At 60.2% G+C, this 11,405-nt stretch overlaps 1 protein-coding gene and 1 long non-coding RNA gene across 4 annotated transcripts; one reads left to right on the top strand and one right to left on the bottom strand.

Annotated features, from left to right (window-relative positions):
• Positions 1 to 1,693: 1,693 nt before the first annotated feature.
• CFAP410 (cilia and flagella associated protein 410) lies at positions 1,694 to 10,403 on the top strand. Of its 2 annotated transcripts, none has more exons than XM_074324459.2 (7): positions 1,694 to 1,889; positions 3,278 to 3,296; positions 4,689 to 4,735; positions 5,649 to 5,878; positions 6,889 to 7,060; positions 8,328 to 8,421; positions 8,570 to 8,860. In XM_074324459.2, exons 1-7 carry the CDS (start codon positions 1,813 to 1,815, stop codon positions 8,579 to 8,581), a joined length of 651 nt encoding a protein of 216 aa, XP_074180560.2. In that variant the 5' UTR covers positions 1,694 to 1,812; the 3' UTR covers positions 8,582 to 8,860. The 2 variants fall into 2 exon arrangements, with proteins under 2 accessions (XP_074180560.2, XP_019601334.3); XM_019745775.3 differs by lacking the exon at positions 8,570 to 8,860 and adding an exon at positions 8,963 to 10,403 and having other exon boundaries at positions 1,696 to 1,889.
• Positions 3,593 to 5,718, bottom strand: LOC148754724 (uncharacterized). 2 transcript variants are annotated; one of them, XR_016019781.1, is made up of 3 exons: positions 5,402 to 5,718; positions 5,001 to 5,050; positions 3,593 to 4,767 (listed from the first exon to the last, which is right to left on the bottom strand). It is a non-coding gene; the product is annotated as an uncharacterized LOC148754724 (long non-coding RNA). The 2 variants fall into 2 exon arrangements; XR_016019780.1 differs by having other exon boundaries at positions 5,001 to 5,098.
• Positions 10,404 to 11,405: the final 1,002 nt, after the last annotated feature.

The raw sequence follows: 11,405 nt of genomic DNA on the forward strand, positions 1-11,405 counted from the left end.
AAGACTATTGCCAAAGGGGACAGAGATTGGGCTCAACTCCAATACCAGGACAAGTGGGGCGCTATAGCCAAGGAGCAGAGTTGGGGGCCAGTGATGGGAAATTACTGACACTTCCAGGGCTGTGGACCTTGCTAAAGGCAGGTCAAGGTGACCAGAAACCACCTGGGGGTGGGGTGGGGGGAAGGACCTAATCAGACAAGGGAATGATGAGCCATCGAGGCTGGGGGTGACTTAGCAGGACCTTTGCTGAGACGGGGCTGGGGCGGCAAAGCCAGGACCCGGGCCTAGTGGAACCGAGGTCTCAGAGGAGGCTGAGCACGAAGTTTGGTCTTATCTCCGCTAACCCATCTGAGATCCCAATGCCTGTCTTAATGTAATTTGCAGCCCAAATAACCTTTAATTTCTAAAAGGTTTAAGTACTTGAGGTCTCTGCTGGGGCTGGCCCCCTGTCTTTAGCACCTGCCTCATTTTCTTAAATAACGGAAGGGAGGGAGAGGGAATCAACACGCCCTAGGGCTGCCCTGGATTTCCTATTTCAACAAGTTTAAACCGCTGTCATTCCCGTAGCTAAGAGAACACCTCTAACACCCGGGCTGGGGTTCGGAGCTGGGGGCTCGGGGCTCGGGGCTGGGGGCTCGGGGCTGGGGGCTGGGGGCTGGGGGCTCGGGGCTGGGGGCTCGGGGCTGGGGGCTCGGGGCTCGGGGCTGGGGGCTGGGGGCTCGGGGCTGGGGGCTCGGGGCTGGGGGCTCGGGGCTCGGCGCTCGGGGCTGGGGGCTCGGGGCTGGGGGCTCGGGGCTGGGGGCTGGGGGCTCGGGGCTGGGGGCTGGGGGCTCGGGGCTCGGCGCTCGGGGCTGGGGGCTCGGGGCTGGGGGCTGGGGGCTCGGGGCTCGGGGCTGGGGGCTCGGGGCTGGGGGCTCGGGGCTGGGGGCTGGGGGCTGGGGGCTGGGGGCTGGGGGCTCGGGGCTGGGGGCTGGGGGCTGGGGGCTGGGGGCTGGGGGCTCGGGGCTGGGGGCTCGGGGCTCGGGGCTCGGCGCTCGGGGCTGGGGGCTCGGGGCTCGGGGCTGGGGGCTCGGGGCTGGGGGCTCGGGGCTCGGCGCTCGGGGCTGGGGGCTCGGGGCTGGGGGCTGGGGGCTCGGGGCTCGGGGCTGGGGGCTGGGGGCTGGGGGCTCGGGGCTCGGGGCTCGGGGCTGGGGGCTCGGGGCTGGGGGCTCGGGGCTCGGGGCTGGGGGCTCGGGGCTGGGGGCTCGGGGCTGGGGGCTCGGGGCTCGGGGCTCGGGGCTGGGGGCTGGGGGCTCGGGGCTCGGGGCTGGGGGCTCGGGGCTGGGGGCTCGGGGCTCGGGGCTGGGGGCTCGGGGCTGGGGGCTCGGGGCTCGGCGCTCGGGGCTGGGGGCTCGGGGCTGGGGGCTCGGGGCTGGGGGCTCGGGGCTCGGGGCTCGGGGCTCAGGACTGTGGGTTGGGGGTTCGAAGACTGCGGCTGGGGCTGGAGCTCTGGACTTGGGGACGCGTCACCATCGCCGGTCGCCGCAGAATCACGTCAGAGCCGCGCCTCCCTACTCCGCGCATGCGCAGAACGGGGACCTTGGCCGGAGGGTCGAGGAAGGCGGAGCCACCGCGGGGTACGCGAGCCCACGCGGCTCCACTGCGCTCGCGCTTCTCCGCCCCCTCACCGGGAAGCCAATGGGCTCGCAGGGCCCGCCCCTAACGACGCGGGCCCCGCCCCCTGGAGACGCGCCGCCGAGGAGCGGAAATTCTCCAGGACAGCCGGCGGGTAGGGGGCCGGGCGGGGGTCTGGGGTCCCGGCGGCCCGCTGCCATGAAGCTGACGCGGAAGATGGTCCTGTCCCGGGCCAAGGCCTCGGAGCTGCACAGCGTGCGGAAACTCAACTGCTGGTAAGGCCCGGAGCCCCGGGGCCGTGCTCGCGCGTCCCGCTCCACTGCCCGCACCACTGCCCGGGGCCGGAGACCTATGCCCGGCACCGCGGCCCTGGGATGGGATCCAGATGCCTGTAGAGGAGCTGGTTGGGGTGGAAGGGGCACTTCCAGCCCAGCCTTCCCGGCCTCTGTCCCAGGCTGGCCTTCTGGGTCCCAAGGACCCACAGCCTCCGGGAGGTGCTGCCACAACCTCAGGTGGCCACTGGCAAAAGTCATTCCAGAGTTTTCACACACACACCCGGCACCCTTCCCATTGGTGGTATTTCAGGCACAGGCTCCAAACCTGCCATCGTTGCCTGAAACAATTAGAATTACCTTGAAGACTCATTGTGGGCTTCTAGATAGCGACAGTAGGGCAGATGGTTACCTCTGTGAAGGGTCTGGTTTCTGACACTGCCAGTGACCGGGAGCCACAGCTACTAACAAGGCGGGAGAGCAGGTGATTCACACCGTTTCTAGGGGAAGGAAAGAGCTGAGATGCTACAGCAGTGAGTCAGTAGTCCTTTTGGTAACTGAGTCCTGGGAGGGAGGAGCTCGCGGTCTGGGAGGTGACAGTGGGATCCAGGTGCTGTGGGGTCAGTGCAGGCTTCAAGGCATTAGGACTCACTGGGCCCAGGAAGGGCCAGAAGCATTTCCTGAGCTTCTGAAAGATGTGCGGGTGTTCCCTGGGGACTCGGGGCCAGGCCTCACGCGACACTGTGCACCGGGCTGTGGGGGGCGGGAAGGGGGTGCTCAGCCGAGAGCAGACCTTCCTCCCGCTAGTGTCCTGGTGTCAGCACATTGGCTGCCATATGGGAGCGCCACCTGTTCATTAAAAAGCCTCTTCCTCTGCCCTGGCACATGTGGTCATTGGCCACAACATCCCCGAATCTGTTTTCAGTAACCATTTCTTTGTTCTGTGGGGGGTGATGATACCTTCTCTAAGCAGGGAGAAACCACCACCCTATTTTGGGCTAGCGTTTGTTTCATAAGCTGCATGTTTACCCTGGAGCGTGGCCTCTTATAAAGACTCGCTTGTTTGTTTGCATCAGGAGGGAAGTGGTCCTGCTCCCAGAGCCTCGTGAATGAGTCCATTCTGTGTCCCCCGGTGGAGACGCCTCTGCTGCTCCTTAGCTGAGAGGCAGCCCTCAGGCACCAAACATGGGCCTGATTTTGTTGAGAATCAACCAGGGGACGATTTTTGGCACTTTTGTCAGTTATCTGGGCAAGCTTGCTTTTACTTTGTCTTTGAAATCATAGGATCTTAAAGTTTGTCGACATTTGTCATTAACGTTTGCAGTTTTTGATTTTAGTTTATGCATTCACCTTTAACAAAATTAAAGTATGTGTGTCTTTTCCTTCCCCAGGGGCAGCCGCCTCACAGATGTAAGTATTATGCTGACCATCTCCAAAGAGCCCTGACCGCCCCCCCCCCCACCCCCAGCTGTAGCCTCTTCACAGGGAATTGCTAAATTGACAGGACTGCACCCATTCATTTCAGGCCCTACTCCAGCACTTTGTTCATTTGGCAGTTGTTGTAAGGCAGAACCCTAAGAATCCCTTGTGTCCCAGCTTATCTGAAGTTCCTTTGGACGTTCTCGTGTCACTGAAAGGCTTCCATGTCCATGCAGGTCTCAGAAGAGGGGACAGAACCAAGCTCAGCCCCACTCTAACCTGGGGGACCAGGGGCTGGGTTGACTTTACAGAGAAGTACGCTCGGCTGGGGGAGGAGGCTCTCTGTGGGTTTCTGGACTTGAAGTCGATGAGGAGACGACTCCTCACTTGAGCTCTACCTGTCACGTCCAGCTTCACGCCCAGCCCATGGCAGGAAGAGATGGGGCCGGGGGAGGGGGAGGGGGGCAGCAGTGCATGGCCGAGGGAGCTGTGGGTCTGTGACTGGATGTCTTCTTTTCTCTCTGTCACTCCTAGAATGGATGTCCCCACCTGGCGCCGTTTGCGTGCCAGTCATTCGGTCTTATCTAGTTTTGTAACTTGAACTGTACCCTTCCTTAAAAACAAAGTTGCAAATGGGCTGTCCAGAAAAGCCGATTCCACCGCCTGCAGTAGCCAAAGGGCCGCACATTTAGCAGGACAAAACAGAAACATCACTGTGACAGAAAACAGATCCATTGCACACGGCAAGGCTTTGGCCTGACCATGAACTTGCTGTGGTCAGGGCCTGTGTGGCTCGGTGCCCGGCGAATGGCAGGCACGCAGATACCAGGGGCTGCACACTCAACAGCCTCACAGGTCAGGGAGCCTGAGCACCACCTGAGCTCCTCAGCACTCCTTGCTGCTCAATCAACAGTGTCAGTAGGGTCTGAGGTCCCAGTTTCAAGCCTATGTCCCATTTGGCCCAGCTGTGTTGGCAAGAAGAGACTTCCGTCCTCCTGTAGGTCAAGGACAGCAAGAATAAAGGGTGTCTGTCCAGCATAGTGGGTATTGAGGTCCCCTTACCTGATGTATTTTGGTGTCTTCTAAGATGAGAACTGCTTTCTCGATGGTCGGCAGCATCTGACGGCATTGATGTAGTTTTAAAAGTTTTCGAGAGAGCGCATGTTTCCCCTTCAGGCTGAGGTGTGGTTGCAGAGCGGCAGGCTGCGTGGAGCCCACATGCCTGTGTGTTCCGTGCGCGTGCAGCGGCCAGCGGCCTCGCCACGTAGGCCATGCAGGTGGAGTCCACTGCTCCCAACCTGTTTCTCTGCTTTGCTGATGGAGAGAAGTGATGCCACGATACCCGTGCCCAGCAGGGTCTGCAGCACACTCTTTCCTCCCTAGATCTCCATCTGCCGGGAAATGCCCAGCTTGGAAGTGATCACCCTCAGGTACTTGGATGCTGCTGTCGCTCTGTCACGGGCTGGAAAGAGGAGGAGAGCTTTCAGACCCCTCCTGCGATTGTGGCTTAAACAACCCGAAACCCCCAGGAGAGTGTGGGAGGGCCACTCACTCTCAGTCCCCGCCTGAGCTGCCCCCCTTTCTGGTGCACCCCGGGGGCCACCTCCTGCTCCATCCCTGCCCACCCTCGCAGTCCAGGGCTGCAGCCCCTCGTGGATGGCCACATCTGCCCCCAGTACCGCAGCCTTTCCTCACCTGCTTCCATCGCAGCCCGGAGCTCTGCTGGTTTCTTTGTATCCCATGATCTGTCATTCATAATTGTTAACTCTTGGAGTCATTGGTGTTTTAACAGACTGAGTGAACCAAATTCTGTCACTGGGATTGCAGGCATTGGGGAGCTTGGAGGGTCTGCCCCTGACTTCCTCCTGCCCACTCTGGACCCAGGGAGGCAGCCTAGGCTGGTGGGAGCCTGTTGCTATGATGCTGGGGTGGGTGTAAGATCCCTGTAAGTCTCCTGCAGGTCCCCATGTGTGAAATCTGACGGGCTTAAACTATAAGGAAGGCACACTGTCCCGGTTTGGCAGCTGAGAAGGTTCTGGAACTCACTGAGTGTTGTGGGCGTAGGCCCCAGCTCGTGTGCAGACCCCGTGACTTACCTTCCTGATCAAACGGCTGGCCACCCTGTTTGTCCTTCGCTAGCTCTGGGCGTTCTCTGCGCCTTCCAGGGCCGCCTTTGGGTCCCTGTGCTGCCCTCCGTGTGCTCACGGCAGCCCCAGCGCTGGCCGAGCCTGTCTGGTCGGTGAATGAATGACAGGGTTTAGAGCTGTGCCACCGGGGGAGGCTCAGACCTCTGTGCCTCAGTGTCCTTGTGGTGGCAGACAGCTCCCTGCGCTCTCTCCTCAGCGTCAACAGCGTGTCGACCCTGGAGCCCATGAGCCGGTGCCGGCAGCTGAGCGAGCTGTACCTGAGGAGAAACCGCATCTGCAGCCTGGACGAGCTCTTGTACCTGAAGGACCTGCCGCGCCTGCGTGTGCTGTGGCTGGCGGAGAACCCGTGCTGTGGCCCCGACCCCCACCTGTACCGCATGACCGTGCTGCGCGTCCTGCCACATCTGCACACGCTGGACAACCAGAGTGGGTGACCGGGCCGGGCACGGACACACAGCCCCACCTCTAGTCTTCCCGAGGAGCCCCGCTCTCTGCCTCCTTTCAGAATGTGTGCGGGACCCCGTTCCTTGGCGGGACCTCGGTGAACCTTCCACTGTCCGTTTGCCCTCCTCACTGTCCCTGCCTACTGGGCTCTCTGCCCCTTCCTTCCTGTTAGCACTGCACCAAACATGTCCACCGAGCAGTGTCACTGCTGGTCTCCGGGGACCCAGGGTGGCAGTGCCCCCGCCCCAGCCCTGGGTTACCTGGTGTCCCTCTTCTTGTTGGGTGCAGAGTGTCACCTGCACCTGTGCCCAGGGCACTGCGAGCTTCGTGCTCCCACCTCGCGAGTCCCACCCACACGAGGCCTCGCCTTTCTCTGGTCAGCCCCCCATTCTCAGTGTACTGCCTCCCAGTCTTACGCGCACAGTTACTTTCTCCCTGACGACCAATTTCAATACAGACAAGTTCCAGGGAAATCAGCCACATGTGAGAGAAATGGGATGAACGCTGTATTATTCTGTGCCTCTTTAATTTGAGGTTCTGAGTACAGTGGTACCTCAGGTTTCTAACGTCTCCGTTGACCAACATTTCGGTTTACAAACACCGTAAACCCGGAAGTAAATGCTTCAGTTTTCAAACACACCTCGGAAGTTGAACATGTCACGCGGCTTCCGCTGAGAGCAAGATCCTGAGGTGTAGCTGTCGGCTGTTTTCAAACGTTTCAGAACTCGAACGGATGGATTACGTTAGAAAACCGAGGTACCACTGTACTTGCGTTTGAGAAACACTGAAATTCAGATTCACAAGCAGTCATGGGCTACCTGCTGTGTGTCCAGCGGGAGCCAGGGTTGGGGACCTGGCCCTGTTCCCAGGCACTGGCCGTCGGGTGGACAAACACCCCTTTTCTAAGGCAGACTGTGCTAAATGCTGAGGTGCGTGGGGCCGGCGTGTGCTGAGGCCACTCATGCTTTTGTCCCCTCTCGTTCCCCCCGAAGCTGTGACTGAGGAGGAGCTGTCCCGAGCATTGATGGAGGGAGAGGACATCACGGCCCCCAGCAGACAGGGCACGGGGAATGGCCGGCCTGAGTTGTCTTACACCCAGAGCACCGTGAATGCCACTGCTGAGACCCAAGGGGACCTGCTGAGCTTTGGCGAGGAGGAGGCAAGGTGCGCCACCAGGCCTGTCACCATCCTCCCTCCGAGGAGAGTCCATGACCTGTGACCACCTCTGTGGGGAGGGAAGGGAGCCAGTGTCCACGGCCGCTCTTTCTCATCTGGCCCTCGGTGTCCAAGAGAAGGCCAGGGCATAGCGTGTGTGCAAGTGGGGAACCAGCCCTGCGTGGGGGTCAGAGGGCATGCAAGGGCAGCTGGGCTGGCAGAGGGAAAGCTGCAGTGCATCCTCCAGGAGCCTGTGGGGGACAGAGGGTAGCTTCTGGGGATAGTTCTCTGGTTGTCACAGACGTTTTTGAGCAGAAACTGAATGTGGGGAACGTAAACAGTTGTCCCAGTGGGGCCGCCAGGCTCAGTCCACTTAGCAGGCAAAGCCACCTTTTATTTTCCTGGGTTGTCACCCGCAGAGGCTGTCACAAGCATTGTTGCATTTAGTGCCCCCACCTGGACGCTGGGTAGGAGCTCGGGGTGCTGGAAGGCAGCCCCCAGGGGATCAGAGGGAAATGTGAAGTAGGACAATTAAGTTCGCAAACTCATCCTAGAAAAAAGTGCTACACACCTCATTGCTGAATATCACTATGGTCACCTTCGAAGTACTGCCCTTGGGAAGCTATGCATCAACTCCAGCGCCTAGTCCACCCTTCAAAGCCATTTTGGAACTCTTTTTCTGGAATGGTCATCAGAGCTGTCATCGTATTACCCTTGATGTCCTGAATGTCACCAAAATGTCTTCCTTTCAATATTTCCTTTATCTTTGGGTAAAGAAAGAAGTCACTGGGGGCCAGATCAGGTGAGTAGGGAGGGTGTTCCAATATAGTTATTTACTGGCTAAAAACTCCCTCACAGACAGTGCCGTGTGAGCTGGTGCATTGTCGTGATGCAAGAGCCATGAGCTGTTGGTGAAAAGTTCAGGTCGTCTGTTGCAGCCTTTCCAGCACTTCCAAATAGCAAACTTGGTTAGCTGTTTGTCCAGTTGGTACAAACTCATGAGTAATCCCTGTGATATCAAAAAAGGTCAGCAACATCGTTGCAACAAGTTCACAAACTTCATTGTCTGACGTCATAGGTGCTGGGGCAGCGGTTCTACCCTCCCGCCCTCGCGTCCAGTGCTCCTGTCACATGATGGGAGTTTCCCTGCATGCTCAGCGGACAAGGGGGGCCATTGTTAGCAGTCTCTCCTCGCTGTACTCCGAGGCTCTGGGGGCTGACCCTGCAGAAATGGGTCGTGCTCCTCGGCCCTCATACCGTCTTTGTCCCCCAGCAGCAGCGTCCAGGGGCAGCTTTGCCTGAAGCCCCCGGGCCGGGACCAGTTTCCTTCCTTCTCACAGAGGGAGGCTGTGAACAGTCACAAGAACAGGGTGAGTGTGATGGGGTGGCCGCCAGCTCCCTCTGCGCAGACTGGGGTTGTGTGGCTGAAGACACCCAGGGACTCACAAAGCCAGGCCCCAGGGGTGGGGAGCTCCAGTCTGGGTTCCTTCCCAAAAAATACTTCCTGAATTTTTATAGCAGAAACGATGACATATTGGCTCAAATGCAGATAGAAACTGGGTGCAGGCACACGGCCACACACACCATACAGACAAGCCCGTGTGCATCTGAGCATGTTACTGATGACCCGCTGTGTGACCAAGGACCAGTTACGCAGCATCTCGGGGCCTCCAGGCTGTGAGCATGAGATGAGTCGGTTGGTATGTAGGACGTCCCTGAGGCCGTGAGCACCACACCGGAGCTGTGGCTTCAGGCGGCCCGAGTCCCTGTCGTGTGGTCTGCTGTTGGTTGACCTGGAAGGCCCATCTCCGTGACATGGCGTGCTGCTGTCCAGGGCCCTGGGCGCGTCGTGGTGTGGGCAGCCTGGCCCGGCCGGGCATGGGGCTCAGCCAGGACTCTGTGTGTCCCCAGAACAACGTCCTGGCTGCTATCCTGCTGCTGCTGCAGGACCTGGACACCGAGGGGCTGGAGGCCGTGCACCAGACCGTGGTCAGCCGGCTGCAGGCCCTGCACAAGCAGGAGCTGCAGGACATGGAGTGACCTGGCGGGGACCCCAAGCTGCCAGGCCCTCCTCGGGCCCCCTGCTGAGGTCCCAGTGTCTTCCCGTGCACCTGGGAGGTGGAGGTGACCACCACAGACACAGCCTCCCCTGGACCCGGGCTGAGTCCCAGCATGTGGGCTGTGTCTTCAGGAGGCCTCAGGCCGCCCCGAGCTGTCACTGTGGACAGCAGTGGCTGTCGAGGCCAGCAGGGGCGTCGGGCGCTGGCTGGGCAGCCCCGCTGCTGTGCCCGCCTATCGCAGGACGTGAGGCTTGACTCAGCTCTCCCTAATAAACCTTTCCCAAAGCTCCACCTGGGAGAGGTTTCCTGTGCCAGACATGGCCTTGACCTTCTTTTTAAAGGTGAGAGCCGTTGCTCATGCGTGTTTTCCCTGGTCAGGCCTCTGACTCGCCCGTGCGGTGATTTCTGGACCACGGGAGCCTCCCAGAACCCTGGCCTTACAGACACGGGCTCCCCCTCGGATTCGGATTCACATCGGTGTATGCACAGCACAGCTGCCCCGGGGGATGCCTGGTTTGGCTGGCGGGCTGGAAGGCGCTCACCTGTTTAGGAGCCCGGCAGTGATGCAGGGTGTGTTTGTGCGGACCCTGCATGAGAAGCCTTGGAGGGACAGGCCTGCCGTGTCTGCCTGGGGACTCAGGTACAGCCACAGGTGAAGCAGCTGGAAACTTCCTCTGGGAAGAGTTGCAGGCCTTGCCGTGGTGCACAGGATCCAGGCGGTAATGCTGCAGCCCTGGGGGCCTTCCGAGTGCCCCCAAAAGCCAAGGATGTCTCCACATGGAAGGGGAGCAATATGATCTCCCAGCCATTAGGGAAAAGTCCCTTCTTACTGGTGTTGAAATGATGGGACTGGAGAGCAAGCCAGGATGTCCCGTCTGCCCCTTTCCCGTTGGGGCGGGAATGCCCACATCTCTGGGTGAGCTGAGGGTGTCAGCTTGTGGGACAGCCGCACGAACTGAAGGCATGACTTATCCACAGTGTGTGCATGGCCAGAGCCAGTGACAGAGTGACAGCTCCTAGAAGACCACAGCCCTCCTTCACGGCGGAGCCGCCATGGTGCAAACTGTTTTCACACCGTTGAAGGGCGCTGCACGCAGGGTTGGGGGAGCCTGGGATTGCTGGGGGCTTTGTCTGGGGCTCTTTTGTAGTTCACGGGAACAACGGGGTGAGCGCTGAGCTGTGGGAAGCAAAGGGGTGCTACATGAGGGCCCCCAGAAGGGCTGAGGGCCCATGTCTTCCCATAATTAGGGAGCTTGGACATTCTCAATAAAGCTGTGCCTTGGTTCCAACAAGCTGGGGTGGTCAGGTTGAATTGCGAACACCCCCTTCCCCCACCACCAGGTAGGCAGGACTCACACCAACTGCCCCCCAACCTGGTCACTCACTCGGGGACCCTTAGATGGAGCCCAGTGAGGGTGAGCTGCCTGCCTCAGCCCCTCCGCTCTTCACTGCCCCTCTTCCCATGGTCCCCCTGCCAAATCAGACTGTGAGCTCACTGGGCCCCACTCCTGGCCACCTGCTCACTCACTGCTCTGTGAAGCCCTCAAGATGGACCAAAGACAGACAGCATGTCCATCCATGGCCTCTGGTCTTTGCCAGGCACTTGACAGTGCCCACTCCAAACTCCCCACGTAACCCTGAAGCAAGGATTTCAGGTGCAGCGGGCCTTGGCATTACACCCTGTGTGTGTCCCATTAGCCCGTTTACACAGGAGGGGCCTCAGGCCCAGGAGGACACATCACTCACTCAGCCTGCCCCGGAACAGCCCCCACTCAGGGCAGCAGGGCAGACCCGAGGGCTCTGCTCCAGAAATGGGCACCCAGAAGCTGTCAGGCTCTTGGGCCAAAATGGTGAGGCTGGTGTGGGCCTCTGGTGCAGGGCTAGCCCCACCATGGCTGCTGTCCCTCTGGAGTGACCAAGGCTGCCTGCCAAGATCTGTGGGGACATGAAGGCAGCCCGAGGAACAAAAGGCCCCAGCCTGGTCCCTAGAGCCACTGAGCCAGCTTTGGCCCAACCAGGAGGCCCCCTGCCCAGGACCCCTGATGTGGCCAGGGCCTCCCCAAAAAGCCTCATGTGTCCCAGAACCTCGTCCCGAGCCCCTGAAGGTGCTGATGGCAGGAGTGCAGGCCGGGAGCAGGCCTGGCTAAGTGCCCAGGTAGCCACAGTTGGAAAAGAAAGAGGGTGCAGTGAGCTCAGGAGTCCCACCAAAGTGTGACCTGGTGTGGTCCAGGTTAACTGGTCCCCCAGGTGCCCCAGAACTTGTGGGGGATCAGCCCACAGCCCATGGTGGTGAA

Source organism: Rhinolophus sinicus, chromosome 17, assembly GCF_057876585.1.
Source record: "Rhinolophus sinicus isolate RSI-liver-muscle chromosome 17, RSI-T2T, whole genome shotgun sequence".
NCBI lineage: Eukaryota > Metazoa > Chordata > Mammalia > Chiroptera > Rhinolophidae > Rhinolophus > Rhinolophus sinicus.

What these genes read in the sequence shown, in the direction of transcription:
- CFAP410 (XM_019745775.3), top strand. Translation starts at nt 1,813, where the DNA reads ATGAAGCTGACGCGGAAGATGGTCCTGTCCCGGGCCAAGGCCTCGGAG. An exon ending in GCACACGCTGGACAACCAGA is followed by an intron (nt 5,879 to 6,888) that starts GTGGGTGACCGG and finishes TTCCCCCCGAAG; the next exon opens with CTGTGACTGAGGAGGAGCTG. An exon ending in TTTGGCGAGGAGGAGGCAAG is followed by an intron (nt 7,061 to 8,327) that starts GTGCGCCACCAG and finishes GTCCCCCAGCAG; the next exon opens with CAGCGTCCAGGGGCAGCTTT.